This window comes from Zootoca vivipara, chromosome 4 (assembly GCF_963506605.1).
Source record: "Zootoca vivipara chromosome 4, rZooViv1.1, whole genome shotgun sequence".
Classification (NCBI taxonomy): Eukaryota; Metazoa; Chordata; class Lepidosauria; order Squamata; family Lacertidae; genus Zootoca; species Zootoca vivipara.
The window spans coordinates 82174011-82193006 of NC_083279.1; the positions used below are offsets into that span (position 1 = coordinate 82174011).

Genomic DNA, 18996 nt, shown 5'->3' on the forward strand with positions numbered 1-18996 from the left:
AAGTTGCTAGTACAGAGGAGCGTTGTTTGTTCTCTTCCACCGCCCTCATTAGTCTGAAGTAGTACAAGTTCTGGGGAGACCTAGGCCTTGATGATTGGCAGCTGAACGTCATCCCCTGCGCCTAATGAAATGCCTTTGGGTTTGAAGTGATGTGAGGAGATGCAACAGTTCTCGCTGCCATGTGTGTATCTGTGATAGCCCATATACAAATCATCACTCAGGGCTGCTGTGAGCCAGATTTCAGATTTTCCCAACAGCAGGGAGATTCTCCCAACAGCCTTTGTGCCCAAGAAATAGAGCTTAAGCCTCAAAATTTGTTCTCACCCTTGGGATTGCGTGGAGGCGATTCATCCAGTTTTATGCAGAGTGGTTTTTTCCTCATGGTTCACCACAAAGGAAATAAAAACAGAACATTAGGGATCCTCTGGCGGGGGCACTTCTGATGATTCCCCCATGCGTCTGTGGCTCATTCAGCTTTAACTAGAGACTGAGCCTTTAAAGCAGGCATAGGCAACCTTGGCTCTCCAGATGTTTTGGAACTACAACCCCCATGATCCCTGACCACTGGCCCTGTTAGTTAGGGATCATGGGAGTTGTAGTTCCAAAACATCTGGAGAGCCAAGGTTGCCTATGCCTGCTTTAAAGCCTGTTGTGGAAGGGAAGATTGTTGGGTTGTCTTTGCTTTTGTTTTTATTATGCATTTTCTGTTTTTTATTTTTATATTTTGATTTTATGCTGTGAACCATCCTGAGATCTATAGGGTGGGATAATAATAATAATAATGTTGTGGGCCTAGCCCTGTGGGACTCCCTGCCAACAGAAGTTCGGCAGGAATCACCCCCGCTTTCTTTGACACGCATTCTGAAAACTGTGTTATTCAGACATCCCTTTGCCATGTGAATCTCTTTTTACCAACCAGCATTTACTGGTGCTTTTGTTGATGTTGAAATGTTGGTTTTTTAATGTTCCACCATTTTATGAAGCTGCAGCCTATACATATTTAAACAAATCAACCATCCTTGGGAAAGAGCTGTCAACAAGGGAAGACTCACCTCCATGGCGGGCGGAGCAACTCCCAAGCTGCTGCCCAGCCTCACACCATGGCCTCAAGAGGACATCCATGGGACCTGTTGCCTGGCAACTGTCAGAAAGGGAAGACCTCCCTCCATCACGGGCTGAGTGAGTTCTGAGATGATGTTCCACACCACTGCTCTATCTCTGAGAACACCGGTGGGAGCTTTTGCTGAGCAGCGGGAGGCTAAAGGACAACCCTGGGCCTGGGGAATACAGTGGTACCTTGGTTCTCAAACACCTTGGTACTCAAACAACTTGGAACCAGGGCCGTCTTAAGTATATTTGGCGCCCTGGCGCGACGGATCCCTCTGGCGCCCCCGCCCCGCCCCGTTTCCCAGCGCAGCGGGTGGGCGGAGCTGCGCAGCCGGCCGGGCGCAACGCACAGCGCGGCTGCCGTGGGTGCAGCTTCACAGCGGGCGGGTGGGCGCAGCTGTGCAGCGCCCCCCTGGCGGGCGGGCGCCCATGCCACCCAGCCTGGCCGTAGGGCCGGCCCTGCTTGGAACCCAAACACTGCAAACCCAGAAGTGTTCCAGTTTGCGAACTTTTTCGGAAACCGAAAGTGCTTCGTTTTGAGTGTTACACTTCTGATTTGAGTGCCACACTTCCATTTTGAGTGTTAAACTGAGGCCTGTCTGTTTTTGCTATTTATTTTGCATTTTTGTGGCTCTTTCTGTTTCTTTTTTGTGACTGTGTGGAACCCAGATCAGTTGCTGATGGATTGAGTGTGTGACTGAAGTACAGTACACTATTTATCGCTTTCATTTTATGGATCAATGCTCTCGTTAGATAGTAAAATTCATGTTAAATTGCTGGTTTAGGTGTTGTTTTTAAAAGTCTGGAACGGACTAATCCATTTTGCATTACTTTCTATGGGGAAAGTACACCTTGGTTTTGGAACGCTTTGGTTTTGGAACAGACTTCCGGAATGGATTAAGTTTGAGAACCAAGGTACCACTGTACAGTCATACCTCTGGATATGAATGTTGCGGGTTGCGTACAACATGGGTTACATACGTGTCGAACCCAGAAGTAATGGAACGGGTTATTTCTGGGTTTGGCGGTACGCGCATGCGCAGAAGCGTCAAATGACGTCATGCGCAGAAGCGCCAAATCGTGATCCGCACATGCGCAGAAGCGCTGACGCGGGTTGTGTACTGCTCTGGATGCAAATGGGGCTCCGGAACGGATCCCGTTAACATCCAGAGGTACCACTGTACCTTGGGGATTTGAGGAGGAAGTGCCTTGGCAGTATAGGGGCACCGGTGGGCAGAATGAGGCCATTGCTTCAGGTGGCAGGTGAAGTGAGCTGTGAGGAGCAGTTCCCCGGTCATTCTGCCTGAGCCTTGCAGAAGTTTCCTTCTGCTGAAGGACAGAGTTTTGTGTGGCACAGCTGGTCTGTCACTGGTGCCAAAGTAATAAAATAATACACAAGTTATAAGAACAAAACCGTGAAACAGAAACAGTTGCATATAGAAAACAATGAAAAGCAATCCATATATGAAAACAATGTGAACATATAAAAACAACGCCATGCATGAAAACAGTTATAACTACTGTATTTTTCTGTGTATTGGACGCCCCCCAAGTATAGGACACCCCCTATTTTTGGGGACTCCAAATTAAGAAAATGGGGGGAGAAGGTGACAGCCGCGCGCCTCTAACAAGCCGCCTATCAGCTGTTCCTTCACAGTCAGAGTTAGACAATTGCTGATCTTTTTTTGGGGGGAGGACCAGAGTTGTTGAGCTTTTTTTGGGGGGGAGGCGCCGTTACCCAGGAGGGGCACAAGGTTTGAGGTTTCTATGACGGGAAAGGCACAGAGGGGTGATATTACAGTAGTACCTCGGGTTACGAACCGCGATCCATTCTGGATCGCGGTTCGTAACCCGAAAAGGTCGCAAACCGAGCGCCATTTCTGCCATTCATGCGTAAAGCACGCGTGCCGCTTCTGCGCATGCGCGGGATGCGCGCATGCCGAAATCACTTCCGGGTTCGTGGAGTTCGTAACCCGAACTGTTCGCAACCCGAGCAGGTCGTAAACCGAGGTACGACTGTACTTTGATCGCTGTAGCCAACTGGAGTGGCAGACTCCGTGTGGCAAAAACTGACTGCCTTCAGCCTCCCTCCCAGCTGTAGGGCGGGCTGAGTGGGAGGAGGCAAGAAGGCGGGACGTACCGTATTTATTTATATATTTAATTGCTATATTCCCTGTATAAGATGACCCACGTTTTTAAACTTAAAAGATTGGGGGGGGGGCACCTTGTCTTATACACTGAAAAGTACGGCAGTTCTGGTACAGATGCAGACTGGGATAAATATCTCCGCTTAAAAGGAGGAAGGTATTTACAAAAGATAACAGAGACAGTACCTGCCTGGTAGGAGGAAATGCCAAAGGATAGGTGCCACCTCTCTCAAGTCCCGATTCCTTTGCAAGCTAGCATCATCGTGTGTCCTCACAGCAGGTCATGGTGCTGCTGCTTGTCCCCTACATTTAAAAACATTTCCAAACCTGAGTAAATAGGAAGGTTTTTAAATTTCTCTTGAAAGTCAGCAATGAGGAAGGCCGACGCACCTCGCGAGGGAGGGCATTCCGCAAATGGAAACCACCACCGAGGAGGCCCTGCTACAAGTCGATTCAAATGTCCCCAGTGGATGAGAGGAGTCTTTTTCTTAACCAACTGCCTTACATCACAGGATGTTGTGGCTCCAATTTGCCCAATGCAAGGGTTAACCTTAATTCAGTCTGGAAAATTCCCCACTACTTTTGCCTTCTGAATCAACAAGACGTGTGGCTTTTTTCTTCAGCGTTTAAGTGGGGATGTCCTGGTCTTTTTAAGAGCTCCGGGAATGCAAACCTTGCTCAGTTTTGCCAAGCTCGTGCCAACGAAGAATTCAAGGATGAGGCAACCAGGTTACCACCCCAGTGGAGTGAGTAATCCAGGATTAGTTACATTCTTAAGCTTACAAGAAGGGCCTTGAATACTTTACTGGACTGAAGCCAGTAACCCTGTGACCCTGACTCTCCTTAAATCAATGGGAGCTACACCATAGACATAAGCATCAATTCGGATTTTGGCGTGTTCTGTGCATCACAAGAATCATACAACAAGACAGTATAGACCAGGCATCCCCAAACTTTGGCCCTCCAGATGTTTTGGACTACAATTCCCATCTTCCCCGACCACTGGTCCTGTTAGCTAGGGACCATGGGAGTTGTAGGCCAAAACATCTGGAGGGCCACAGTTTGGGGATGCCTGGTATAGACAGCAAAATATGCACCTCTCCCCACCCCCCTCCTGCCTTCCTGCTCATTCTGGGCATCTTTCTGAATGTCTATTCTGATAGAACCGCTGCTTATGTGTAAAGCTCCTTCTCACAGCCTCCTTGACAATGGATGGGATTGTGCCCTAAAGAGAGAGAAAATGCCAAAAAGATTGCTTCTTTAGCACAGCTAGCATGAGAATAAGCAGCTAAAGTTGCACAGCCTTCCAGCTGCCCACCGAATCCTAATCGTTTGTGACAGAACTGGGTTTTTTCTCAGGTTAATGTCACAATTTTCCTTAGGGGTGGAAGAGTATACTTGTGATATTAACTTAAACCAGAGAAGTTGTGCAAAATATTGGCCTCGCCTCTCCCCCGCTGAAAGGAGAGACTATTTTAGTAACTGCAAAAAGCTTTTAAGTTATTCTTTTATTTTTACCTGTAGGATCGTTCTCTTTGAAGAACAACAATTTGCAGACTTTGATGTGCCAGCAAAAGGGTTTTTGAAAAAAAGAAAAGATATATAAATGCGGTATGTTTACATCCCAACTCAATATGCATAGGACTGAGCTGCACATGTACTGATTCTGCCTAAAGAACAAAGCTTATCCAGATATGAGGAATATTGGACTGGGAAATAAAAAGCCACTGAAAATTTCAAAAAAGCCACTGAAAGGTCCAAAAACGCATTTCTATTCTACTATGGCTAGCCTTAGGCTAACAGCCAGATACTTGTTTTGATTTGGGCTGGCCTTTTAACCAGCTTCTTCGATTCTAGCATGACTATGGTGAAGTCATACAATGGGTCATTGGTTATGGGCCCAAACAGCAACGTAGTAAGCCACGCCAAACGGGAATGATGTGTGTTCACCACCTCCACACTATTTATGATTGGATGTCTACCACATGGGTCATTGGTTGTCTGCCCAAACCTAAAACGTCCCAATTGCTGGCCCAGCAGGGGTCCTAATTTGGCCCATGAGACTGTTCTATAAGGGAACCTGACATCTAATTCCATAACTTCTAAGTTTTATTAGGTGATAGATTTTGGGTTCATCTGTTTCTGTACTGTCATTTAATGTGGATAATATACGGTACCTCCATTAATTATCATAGAATCATAGAGTTGGAAGATACCACAAGGGCCATCCAGTCCAACCCCCTGCCAAGCAGGAAACACCATCAAAGCATTCCTGACATATGGCTGTCAAGCCTCCGCTTAAAGACCTCCAAAGAAGGAGACTCCACCACACTCCTTGGCAGCAAATTCCACTGTTGAACAGCTCTTACTGTCAGGAAGTTCTTCCTAATGTTTAGGTGGAATCTTATTTCTTTTAGTTTAAATCCATTGCTCCGTGTCCACTTCTTTGGAGCAGCAGAAAACCACCTTTCTCCCTCCTCTATATGGTATCCTTTAATATATTTGAACATGGCTATCATATCACCCCTTAACCTTCTCTTCTTCAGGCTAAACATACCCAGCTCCCTAAGCGGTTCCTCATAAGGCATTGTTTCCAGGCCTTTGACCATTTTGGTTGCCCTCCTCTGGACACGTTCCAGTTTGTCAGTATCCTTCTTGAACTATGGTGCCCAGAACTGGACACAGTACTCCAGGTGAGGTCTGACCAGAGAGCGGAATACAGTGGTACTATTACTTCCCTTGATCTAGATGCTATACTCCTATTGATGCAGCCCAGAATTGCATTGGCTTTTTTAGCTGCTGCACCATCACACTGTTGACTCATGTCAAGTCTGTGGTCTACCAAGACTCCTAGATCCTTTTCACATGTACTGCTCTCAAGCCAGGTGTCTCCCATCCTGTATTTGTGCCTTTCATTTTTTTACCCCCCAAAATCCATTGCTCTGTGACATTCTCCTCTAAATCACTGACTTCCCCTTCCCTCCATAGTTGCCAACTCCTAGGGGCCCAGGTCCCTTTGGCCCCCATAAAATATTTGCAGAGGCCAGGGCCTCCCAAGTTGATCGGCATTGCTGCCTTCCCCCCCCCTTTCCCTTTTCCACGTTTGCCCTTCATTTCCCAGCAAGACCTGTAAAAGAAGTTGTAAAAGGGTTGCTGTCCAACATCATTTCTTACAGCCCCTGCAATTGGAGACAGACAGGAAGAGAGAATGAAACTGCGTGCTCCATGGGGCAGATTCATGGAGCTCTGCTAGGACAAGAGAGGAAGCAGCTCCCTGGTTGCTTGCCATTTTAAAAAATTAAATTCAAGACAAGCTGTAAGAGCCAAGGGAGGAGGACATTGTCAAGAGCTTTGCCATTTACTTTCAAACTTCTTTTCTGCCATCCCTCCTGTGTCTTCGTCCCCCTACCTCCCATATCAATGTCTTTGTCTGCTCCCCCTCCATATTTTATTCAAGTTAGTATCTCTGCTTCCCTTAATCTGGATTTCCATACACCCTCTCCTTTCTCAGAGTATCCCTGGTCAGTGGCGGAGCTTCAAGCTTGGGGGGCGGGGCGGAGATCAGGCATGGGCGTGGCTGGCGTGCATCCCGGGGGCGTGGCACACTGCCTGCAGGGGTGTGGTGCGTGTCCCGGGGGCGTGACGCACCGCCCACAGTGGCCTTGCACGTGTCCTGGGGGTGCGGCACGCCGCCTGCAGGAACGTGGCACCCAGCGCGGGGTGTGTGTGTGTGTGCAGTTGCGATGGCACCCCACCGGGATCGTGCCACCGGGGGCAGTGCATTCCCCCCGCACCCCTGTTCCTCCGCCAGTGTCCATGGTATAAGGAAATCTGGATCAAGGGAGGGGAAATTGTGGGAAGGCAGTGATTAGGAAAAGAAGCTTGCTTACCATCCACATTAAAAGACAGAATGGATGAGCCCCCCTCTAGCTGGAGGGAAGGAGTGCCTGGAATGCGTTCGGAGGATTTATGAGATGTGACGCACTTTGAATTTGAACAGCGACCTGAAGCTAAGTTCAGCTATAGGGCAAGGAGAGCCACTAATTCATCAAGAATCTATGCATAATGTGATGACTGGATCTTCTGCCTGGAAAAGCTGTAAATTTCATAAAGATCGTTAATCTACATAGTTATGAGAAGAAAACGAAACTGATTTGAGTTTTCTAAGATGGCGCTGCTTCGTGTTGAAAGACCGACGCAACAGGGACGCTCCAGACCAAGAAGATTTATGGGGAGGCTGGACTGATTAACTCACACAGGAGAAAGAACATATGTGAAATCTTGTTTGATATTTATCTCAGCAGCTGGGAAAAAATCGGATGAAAGAGGAAAACATCTATGTGACTGTAAGGGAAAGATCGGGACTATTATAGACTTTGAGTGATGATTTGGACTTTAGAAAAAAGATGTCAGTGAGCAGTTGCGAGGAATCCCCAATTTCTTGAAGCATGGGAACCCCGAAAATTTTAGATGATTTGGCATAACATTCGGTTTGATTGATATGTATTTGTATAATTTGAAATAATGGATGTGATATAAATGTTTTTAATTGGAAAAGTAATAAAAATATATTATAAAAAAAGACAGAATGGATGAGCCCTTTGTCAAAATCTTGCACTTGCAGCATCTTGAAAGTTGAAATGTAGGAAGAGCAAATATAGATAAGCATGGACTTTCAGAATCAGCAGTTTTACCAGGACTGGAGATAATAGTGATTTTATATTGCTTTTGTCATACGTTCTGTCCCATTGACATCTCAAGTCAAAGATGGTTGAAGCAATACTGAAACAAAATGAAAGATCCATTTCAAAACCTTGTTGTGCATCATAGGTGTTGCCTTGCACAACCAAATTTATAGCTCTCATGGCTAGGGAGTGAAATCTGAGGAGTCCTGAGAAATCAGAAAGGGCAACAAGCACCTGAACAATTAGTTGCCGTATTTTCCGGCGTATAAGACTGGGTGTATAAGACGACCCCCAACTCTCCCAGTTAAAATATAGAGTTTGGGATATACTCGCCATATAAGAAACACGACCCGGCGTATAAGACGACCCCCGACTTTTGAGAAGATTTTCCTGGGTCGAAAAGTAGTCTTATACGCAGGAAAATACAGTATTAATATAAGGTAAAGGCAATGCCGGATCTTTTTAATACAATTTGGCTTTCTCCTTGCAAAACTTGGGATGTTTTTATATAGAAAATCTAGCCCTCCCTGCAGGCATTATACCAGTCGCAATATGAAAACCTGACACACAGTGCAAGGCTTCTCTGGGTATCTTCCTAAAAAGGGATCGTTTCTGCCTCAGCGGAGTTACAATAGAGAATTGGTCTTCCTTGCCTGGAAGCGGGACTCTAATTTGAATTTAGGTCAATGTGCATTTTGTCAGACCTCTTTCCTGCCATGCACTTAAAATGTGGGTATGAAACATTCTACTGCCGTCCCATTATTTACATACAATAGGGAAGAATCCGGCCCAAAGTAATGACAGAGTCCCAGTGATTCCAGTGAGGGAGAGCAGAACATATGCTTAACTTAGCTCAGGCGTTGCCAACTCCCCTGCCCCACGGGCCAATTTGCAAACTGGATAAACTGTCATGGCCAGAGGCGTCCTACCCATAGGGGCTAGTGGCTCATTGCGCCAGGGCGCCGGCTTCTCAGGGGCGCCCCAGCATTGGCGGGGCACAACGAGTCACTAAGCCCTATGGCTCCTTCTCCGCCTCTCCCTTAACCACGGGAATCCCCTGCCCGCCGAGCTGCTGTCGCCTGAGGGAGCGGCAGGAGCGGCTCCCGAGGGGCCTCCTCCACGTCACCGCTGCCCCCCCCCCACTCCTGGGGCACAGGGGGTGGCGTGTAAACCGCCTCCTGCTCCTCGGGCCGCTGGGCAGCAGCGAGAGTGCTGGCAGCGGGCTGTAGTCAGGCAGCCCCAACGGCGTCCTCTGCCCCAGGCTAAATTTTGGCAAAGGGGGGTGCGCCGGAGGAACCTTTGCGCCATGTCGGTGGATGTGCTTAAGACGACCCTGGTCGAGCGCACCTTCAAAGCAATGATACTAGCAGGAAAGGCAACAATAGCTTTAGGTTGGAAAGATAAGAGAAAAATGGACAGTAGAGGTCTGGACTAATTATTTGTTTGAATTTATTCATAGAATCATAGAGTTGGAAGAGACCGCAAGGGCCATCCAGTCCAAACCCCTGCCAAGCAGGAAACACCATCAAAGCATTCCTGACATATGACTGTCAAGCCTCCGCTTAAAGACCTCCAAAGGAGGAGACTCCACCACACTCCTTGGCAGCAAGTTCCACTGTCGAACAGCTCTTACTGTCAGGAAGTTCTTCCTAATGTTTAGGTGGAATCTTCTTTCTTGTAGCTTGAATCCATTGCTCCGTGTCCGCTTCTCTTCTATATGACATCCTTTTATATATTTGAACATGGCTATCATATCACCCCTTAACCTTCTCTTCTCCAGGCTAAACATACCATAAACATATTCAGTCAGACATCGTGGCAATAACGTCACAGGAAATAACATGGAGGGCCAAGTCTACTATTATAAGGACCAGATGGAACCCCTATCTTCAATGGATAACAACTACTGGATCAGTGGAAATTGAAGACATTGTGCCCGTGGCTGAGGGCAACTGTTTCAACCCTTCTAACAGATTATGGGTGGTGGAGGGAAGGGAAAGGAAAAATGGTACAGGAAGTTAAAAATTGGAAGGAGAGAATATAATGTATGTAAAATTTTTCGTACTCTAATAAAAAATCTTTTAAAAAGAAAAGAAAAAAAGACGGCCCGGGTCATGGCCAACACAAACACGCACCAAGTACACACCACAACCGATCCATTAGCTACAATAGATTGTCTCTTTCAAGCCAAATTTCAGTGGAGGGAGGGGACCCTGTGGGTGCCAAGGAAGGGCCTCTATAGGTACAGATGCTGGGCTGGCACCCCCTGGCCTCAGAATTATTTGCGGAGCAGCAAGCTGAAAAAAGATGGAGAGAATCCCCAGTAAGCCAGTGGCTAAGCAGATGTGCTCTTGGAGTTGTGTCTTTAAGCCCTGTGTAAATCCACAGGGACTGTTTTGAGAAGGGATGGGGGCATTGCTGCCAAGTTATCCCTTTTTTAAAGGGAAATTCCCTTATGCTGAATAGGCTTCCTGGTGAGAAAAGGGGAAACTTGGCAGCTATGGATGGGGGGCAAGAGTGGAGACCAAAGAGAAATGGAAGGGCTCCACAAAAAGGCAACATTTGGTTTGAGTCTGAGAGTAGCTGCTGATTAACTTTGACTGAGAACCCACCTGAAACCCCAGAAAAATGATGGTGATGATAATCAGGGCTTTCCCCCCCCCAGCCAGAACTCGGTTCCGGCACGTCTTATAATGCCATTGCCATTAAGAGAACAAGAGAGGCATTTGTGGTGATTTTTGGCACTTTGGTTTCTAGAAAAATACCACTCATGATAATGAATAAATAAAGTGAGAAAATAAATCAGATTTTTTTTTTTTTGAGGGGAGGGGGAAATCTTCTGTTTATTGTGTTGGCCAGGATGTGACGTCATCTCTCGTTTATGGTTTTACTTTTTTCTTACATTTTTTAAAAAAAGCATTTTAAAAAGAATTGCTTGTCAAGGTTTTGCTTTAAAACAGGAATATAGGAAGTTGCCTTATGCCGAGTCAGACCATTGGTTCATCTAGCTCAGGGTTTCTTGGGCCTCCACTTATTTTTGGACTACAACTCCCATCATCTTTAGCTAGCAGGACCAGTGGATGATGGGGATTGTAGTCTAAAAACAGAAAAGGAAGAAAAGGTGGTATATAAATGTAATAATAATAAAATGAAGCATGGCCTCCAATAGGTCACAGACGATGACAGGAACATGCTGGTCACATGGAGGGGAACCAGGAGAGAGGGAAGTACCACTTGCAAACTGCAGAAACAAAGGAGGCAACTCTCAGAAGGGGCTTGTTGATAATGACATGCTCTCAGGCAACCTCTAAACGCAACATCACTAGGTCTCATGTTTGGGCCCTGAAATCTCAGGGTCTGGGGTGCTCCTGGCAACCCTATTTTAGCGTGGCAGCACCTCCTACACCTTTGGGACTCTCTGCATATTGAGATATTGCATATTGCATATTGAGCAAGCAATATTGCAGATTGAGCAGGCACCTTTACTGTACCCTTCGGCACCTGCTAAAAGCATTCCTGTTTATGGACAATCCTTTAGCCAGATGATTAGAAAGTTGAGGTAATTTTAATATGTTTTACCGGTAGTATTTTAACTTGTGCATGTTTTAAAGCAGGGCTGTATTTTTTCCCTTGATTTCTTTGTTTTTTGGTAAACCGCTTTGAGGTTTTTCTTACAATCAAGCGGCCAATACATTTTATGAAATAATAAAATACTTATAGGGGTGATCATGAGGAAAGCTCGCACTCCAGAATTCACCACTACAAAACTGCATGTATGCATGTCTCTTTAATTAATTGCTCATCCATTCCCACTACCCTTTTGCTGATTAAAAAATAATAATGTAAGAGTTATCTTCTAAGTTTAATGTTGAAGCCAGATGCACATTTTTGCCTGGGGGGAAGCCCCATTGAACCCAGTGGGACTTATTACACATTAAGCCTACAACGCAATTTCACACACCCCCTTTTGAAGCCACATATTGGCTGCAAACACCTAGAAATTTAAAATGAGAGAAGGGTGCGGAATAATGCTGTACGATTTCCACAAAAACCAAACCTTCCTTTCTCTCCATCACGCTCAGGGCTCTGAAAAACAAAGCAGTGTTAGTTTTTGTTTTTGTTTTAGTTAATCTTTATCCTATCGAGACACAACGCAGTTGGAGAAATAAAAAAGAACTCCGCAACGTGATACCACATGCGTGTAATGAAGGGGTTAAAAGAAAACCGGGAGTTTGCAAGGCATGACGGCAGTTGTAGGCGAAGAGCTTCATGGGAATTGTAGTTGTACTGGTTCCTGCAGCATGGCTGCCCTCCTGTAAGGTAAGCCAGTTTCTTTTCTCTGCTTGTGTTCTGCTTTACAAAAAGGCAAATGGCAACATCTTTCAACCAGGCTGCAAATTGGAACCTAAGACAGGACGGTTTCCTCTCCTGATTTCAGACTTGCGGGGCGTTTCCTCCTCCCAAGACTCTGAATCAGCACTTTACTCAATTTTGGAAAGCTAGTGTTTTAAGGATCGTAGCCTAAAATTCCTGTACAGACGTAACAGCTGATGTTTCCAGTACACTCATAATATTTATTTATTTATTTATTTTTTTGAGGCGCTGGTGGTGGTGTTGGGGAGCAAAGGCAGCAAAAATAGACACCACAGTCCTGGCTTTGATCACGTGTAAAAGCTAGTTGAGATTCCTGCACTGCAATGGGGCTGGACTAGATGACCGTGGGGTGCCCTTCCAGCTGTCCAATCCTGTAATTCCATGATTCTATGAAAATAACAACAACCTTGAGCACGTTTATTTAACCGTCAGTACCGCTTCCATGCTACTTTTAGCCACGTGTGAGAGCAGTCGGAGTAATTCTGTTGAAAGATCGAGGGAAGCAAAGGGCCTCCCATTTCATGCTAACTCACTCAAAGTAAGTTCCATTGAGCTGAATGGGGCTTACTGATGTGTTAGTGGTTTGTGCAATTTCATTTGTGGTTAGATCCTATGCTATAGTACGGTCTGCTGAATTCAAGGAACTTGACCATGATAATGATGATACTGTAATTTTTGTTTTGTTTATCCCACTCTTCTACTTAAATGTATACACAGCAGCATACATCAACATAACCAGAAAACAGCCCTAAACATTATACACACACACACACACACCGTATATTCCGGCGTATAAGACGACCCCCGACTTTTCCAGTTAAAATATAGAGTTTGGGATATACTCGCCATATAAGAAATACGACCCGGCGTATAAGATGACCCCGACTTTTGAGAAGATTTCCCTGGATTAAAAAGTAGTCTTATACGCAGGAATATACAGAGGGCACTAGGAGAAGGGGACGACAGAGGATGAGATGGTTGGACAGTGTTCTCGAAGCTACAAACATGAGTTTGACCAAACTGCGGGAGGCGGTGCAAGACAGGAGTGCCTGGCATGCTATGGTCCATGGGGTCACGAAGAGTCGGACACGACTAAACGACTAAACAACAACAACAACAACACACACACACACACACACACACACACACTGTATGTATATGCATATATGTATTTATGTATATGTGTGTGTATATATATGTGTGTGTATATATGTGTGTGTGTGTGTGTGTGTGTGTGTGTGTGCATATATATATATGCACGTCTCTGTGTGTATATAGGGACCAGCAGGTGGGAAGACAGCTGTTTTCATTGTGTCCTCTTGCAGGCTTTCTATAGGCATCTGACTGGCCGCTATGAGAACTGCATGCTAGATGGGTCTTTGATCTGATCCAGCAAGACTCTTTTTATGGTCTTAAAAATTTTAAATTTCCAAAAGCAATAGTGTGAGAGATGTGAGCATATATATCAAGAAGACTTAGAAGCACAATTCTCTATATGCCTCATCAGAAGTAAGCCCCATTGAGTTCAGAGGCTCTTACTCCCAGGTAAATGTGTACAGCAGTCACAAAATTAAAAGACGCCTGCTTCTTGGGAGAAAAGCAATGACAAACCTAGACAGCATCTTAAAAAGCAGAGACATCACCTTGCCGACAAAGGTCCGTATAGTTAAAACTATGGTTTCCCCAGTAGTGATGTATGGAAGTGAGAGCTGGACCATAAAGAAGGCTGATCGCCGAAGAATTGATGCTTTTGAATTATGGTGCAGGAGGAGACTCTTGAGAGTCCCATGGACTGCAAGAAGATCAAACCTATCCATTCTTAAGGAAATCAGCCCTGAGTGCTCACTGGAAGGACAGATTGTGAAGCTGAGGCTCCAATACTTTGGCCACCTCATGAGAAGAGAAGAATCCTTGGAAAAGACTCTGATGTTGGGAAAGATGGAGGGCACTAGGAGAAGGGGACGACAGAGGACGAGATGGTTGGACAGTGTTCTCGAAGCTACGAACATGAGTTTGACCAAACTACGGGAGGCAGTGCAAGACAGGAGTGCCTGGCGTGCTCTGGTCCATGGGGTCACGAAGAGTCGGACACGACTAAACGACTAAACAACAACAACAAATGTGTGCAGGGTTGCAGCCCTAGGGTGACCAGGTGGGCGTAAGAACAGGGCTTATGTGCTGTCGATGGGTAGAAGAGAAAATTGCTGCAGATACAGCTTCTCGTGCAGATTTAAGAAAAGTTGCATCCGTCAAAGTTCCCACTTCTGTACAATTTCTCTTTGCATCTGGTTGTGCTAACCACGCTCATTGACCAAGGAGATACGGCTGTCTACTGTGTCAAATGCTTTTCCATGCTGGCATCTTCCTCAGCTTGGGGGATCTTTATGGGTACCAGTGAACACGCCGCAGGTTCAGCCTAGGACCTTTCTGATTTGTTTATGTTTATTTATAAAATTCTGTCCAGCTTTTCCTTTCCAAAATAGGGGTACCCAAAATGGCTTACTAGAACTCCAGGGCATTTGCTAGCTAATAATGTACCAACCTTTTCAGAAGGCCTCAAGTTTTTCACTTGCATGAAGATTACAGCAAAGTCAATTTTTTACTCCTGTGATTCTGTAAGCTAGAAATGACCAGAAATACTGTAAAAGGGGAATAGCATTCAGGAGCGTGGGGAATATAAATGGGCAGAGTGCACCATCTACTGGTACAAAGGAGACACTCTCTTATGTCAGTACAGTGAGAAATAGCCCCAAAGGAGAAAAATTGAGTCAGCTTGTTCCATCTCTAATTGTGGAGCTCAACCCAAAAAATTCTTGCTCAGGAAAAAAATTGTGTCCACTAGAAATTGCTTCCCAGTAAGCATTTGCAGGAGGGCAGTCAGTGTTGCAGTTTCAACCGCCTTATTTTGGTTTTAGGAGCTGCATTTATATCCTGCTCCCACAACCAGAGGGCTCCTACAGTGGATTGCAAATAAGCTACAACAATAAAACAGAAAAGCAAACAAACATAAAGGGCTCAGGGAAAATCTCATGGCGGTCATCTCTAACTTCATGAGACATATGAGAATAATATCAGCCAATTTCACAGGGTTGTTCTAAGGATTAGGGAGCAGTCCTATGCACAAGAAGCTGGTGTAAAGTCACACCAGTTCCAAACCCTGTTCAGCAGTGGGGCTGCTGCTCTGCCTAACCCTGGCAGAGGGAAAACAAGCCATTAAAACTGCGTTCTATGCAGGGTTGCATAGCTGAATGCTCCCACCATGCCCCTGGGATGAGTAAGTTACACTGGTTTGTATCTTCAGATGAGGTGGGACTGAGGATTTAATGCCATATTGGGTGTTCTATAAAGAGCTTTATAGGTCAAAACCAGGATTTGTTGCTGATTGTTTTCGTTCCGTTCAAGGGATTAAAAACCTGGTCCTTTCTTTCCCCCAGATGGTATCTTCTCCGTTGACCTTTTCAGCATGGAAACAGACGGCATCGGTCAACAGAGACTCAGTAAAGCAGAGAAGAAGCTGCGGCAAAAACAGATGAAGGCCAGGCATACCCTGCTAAAGCACGAGGGGATTGAGTGCGTGTCGCACCCCACCAAGGTGATTTGGGAGTTGAAGTTGCTCCTAGCTGAATGTGAATGGAGTTTTAAGCAGGTTAACTAAGAGATCGGTCCCAGTGATCTTAATGGGGGCTCATTGGCCAGGTTGGCTGTGGCTAATGGGATTTGGAGTTCAACAACCTCTGGAGGGCACCAGGTTGGAGATGGGGAAGGCTGGTGTGGAAGAGATCACATGGCAGAAATCCAAGCTGTTGGTGAAATGGACAACTGGGCTTTTCAAGCTACCCATCCTGGATTAATATGCCTTGAGTAGATTTTCCGTAAAGGAATGCTGCTATCAATATGGTGCAAAATTCAGTGGCCAGGTTGCTCACCAGAACAAGATGGTTTGAGCATATAATGCCAGTCCTGACCCAACCCAGCTGCACTGGCTGCTAATTATTTTCTGGGCCCAATTCAAAGTGCTGATGTTGACCTAAAAAGCCTTATACTGGTCAGGATCTCAATACCTTAAGGACTGCCTCTCCCCATACGAACTGACCCAGACCCTGTGCTTGTCATCTGAGGCCCATCTCTATGTCCCGCCGCCTTGAGAGGTTTGGAGGGTGGCAAAACAAGAGCGGGCCTTTTCTGTGGTGACTCCCTGTCTGTGGAACGCTCTCTCCAGTGAGGCTCGTCTGGCACTAGCATTAAATGTATGTAGGCGCCAGGTGAAAACATTCCTTTTAAGCCAGGCCTTTGACCATTAAATAATCTATGACCTGTTAAAGGTGTGTGCATGTTTGTGGATGACTGTTATTGCGATTGTTTTAATGACTATGCGTCTATTACCATGCTTTGTTTTATGTTTTTATTATTAGGCGCTGTAAAATAGGTTTTTAATGTTGTCCACTGCCCTGAGATCTTTTTTATAAAGGGCAGTATATAAATCAAAACAACAACAACAACAAATTTCTAGCTATTTCAAATTGAAACATTTTGTTTTGTTTTTCAAACAGAGCAATTCTGGGATAAGAGCCTAATTTCCTCTTTCGTTTCTCCGATGTGTTTATGGAATGTTGCTTTCCGATGAATAAATTAGTGTTGATTACTCATGTCTGTGCTTCACTTGTCCTCCCCCCCCCCTTCCACCGCCCTCCTCTTTATCTCCCCATAATTAGAGCCTGGTGGTTGCCAATGGAGGTCTGGGCAATGGTGTAAGCAGATGCCAACTGCTCGGCGTGGTGCAGGAGTGTGGGCTGGTGAAATCGCTCCTAATGCCTCCCGGAAAACCATATTCGTTTGTGAAATATGGAAGGACAGAAGACTCCCAAAAAGCCTATGACTCCCTCAACGGGAAGGAGATAACGGTGGAGGACTCTGGCCAAACTGCCGTTCTCTATTTCAACTTCGTGGAAAAAGGTATTTCTGCTGTATTTAGCTGTTTAATAAATAAATAGAGCCAGCCCACCCACCTAGGGCTCCCACTCTTAAATGCATCATACTTCCAGTGGAGGCTGGTCCATTAGGGCAAATTGGGCACAGCCCCATCAACCTCAGTCTGCCCTCAGCCAGCTTCCCCCCCCCTCCGTCCTTGCCTGCCTTCTTAAGTACAAACACTTTAAGGAGTTGTTCTGCCTGTCTGTTTCCTCCTCTTTGGTCTCAGTGTTGCCCTTGTAGCGCTCAGGAGGCAGGAGAATGGCACTGCCTGTCTGGCGCTGTTTTCTGCTGGTCTTCCCACCTTCCTCTTCACCTGTCATCATTGCATACCTCTGTAAACCCTGGGGTTCATCTGCGCTGGCTGATGCCTCCCTCTTGTGTGTGGGTGGTGCCGTTTTGGCTGCATAAGAGATGGTATTGAAAGCCCGAACATCAGAAATCGAGGGAATGCCATCTTATTTTAAGATCATCTTTTAGGAATATAGCAATGCAACAGGTGAAATGTGCGCAGGTACTGATTATTTCTGGATTATTATTTGAGTTACTGATCAACCTTAGCTACTTACTAACAGTTGGATATTTACCATTCCTCAATGATATAGCTTTTAATACATACTGAATGTTTTCTTTTAGTTGTTTCCATAATCTTGTGGGCTAGCATTCTTTTTGGACTTGATTGCAAGGCTGACAATCTGTGGCAGGCAGATAGGGGAAAGGGTGCTTACTGGGAGGGTCAGGTGGACTGCTTAGGGGGTTCGGGGCCATAGGCCAGTGTTTCTCAACCTTTTTTGGGCCAAGGCACACTTGTTCCATGAAAAAAATCACGAGGCACACCACCATTAAAAAAGTTAAAAAATTTAACTCTGTGCCGCCCTATATTGACTATATAATTATGACTGTAAGAAACACTTGCCAATTGCTGTGTTGGTTGCAATCTCCTGTAATAAGGCTTCATAAGCCGCTGATTTCTCTGCCAGCACAATCCTTTGCTCAGCAAGTTTCAGGTTGAGCTCATCCAGCCAGCTTCTTTAAGTTTGTCTAAAACCACCCTCCCGTGGTGGTGGCTGTTGAGAGCTGCGCTCGCTCCGCGTCGTGACCCGGCCGGCTTCCTTTCCGGCGGGTCAGAGGTATATATTGGCGGCCGCCAGGCACGTGACAATGCAAATCGCCCTTCTCGTCACTGCACATCGTGGCACACCAGCCAGCGTCTTGCGGCACACTAGTGTGCCGCGGAACAGCGGTTGAGAAACGCTGCCATAGGCTACATGAATTTAAAGCATCCCCCAAAGAATATGAGGAACTGTAGTTTGTTAAAGATGCTGGGAGTGGTAAACTACAATTTTCTATGGGGAGCAAAATGTGCTCTAAACATTTCTTCTTCTTTGGCGGTCACTCGTAGCCGAGTAAGATTGTCTTCCCTAAACATGGTCTTAAAAGTGACTGTGGAGGCCAATTCTGGATCCACACGTCCTTCCACAGTGGGGACATAGGTTTCCGGGCGGGAGTTGATCAGGGTGTGCCTTCCTCTTAGCATGTTTCTCCCTTTCGTCCTGAGTTTGAGCGTCTTCAGGACGTTCTCCAATTGGAGCGCTCGCAGGCCAGTGTTTCCCAGTTATCAGTGTATATGCTACATTTTTTTTAGATTGCCTTGTCTTTGAACTTATTTTGTTGACCACTGGCATTACGCTTTCCATTTTTAAGTTCGGAATAGA

The 18996-nt window shown here is 45.8% G+C and overlaps 1 protein-coding gene and 1 long non-coding RNA gene across 2 annotated transcripts in view; both read left to right on the forward strand.

Annotated features, from left to right (window-relative positions):
- LOC132592013 (uncharacterized) overlaps positions 1-18996 on the forward strand; it is a 182371-nt gene that overhangs the window by 29285 nt on the left and 134090 nt on the right. The window lies entirely within an intron of this gene.
- Positions 12166-18996, forward strand: part of ALKBH8 (alkB homolog 8, tRNA methyltransferase) — a 55585-nt gene continuing 48754 nt past the window's right edge. Inside the window, exons 1-3 of the mRNA XM_035115569.2 lie at positions 12166-12259; positions 15748-15905; positions 17026-17266. Coding sequence (XP_034971460.1) covers positions 15777-15905; positions 17026-17266 — 370 coding nt within the window. The 5' untranslated portion in view covers positions 12166-12259; positions 15748-15776. The remainder of the gene's footprint in view (positions 12260-15747; positions 15906-17025; positions 17267-18996) is intronic.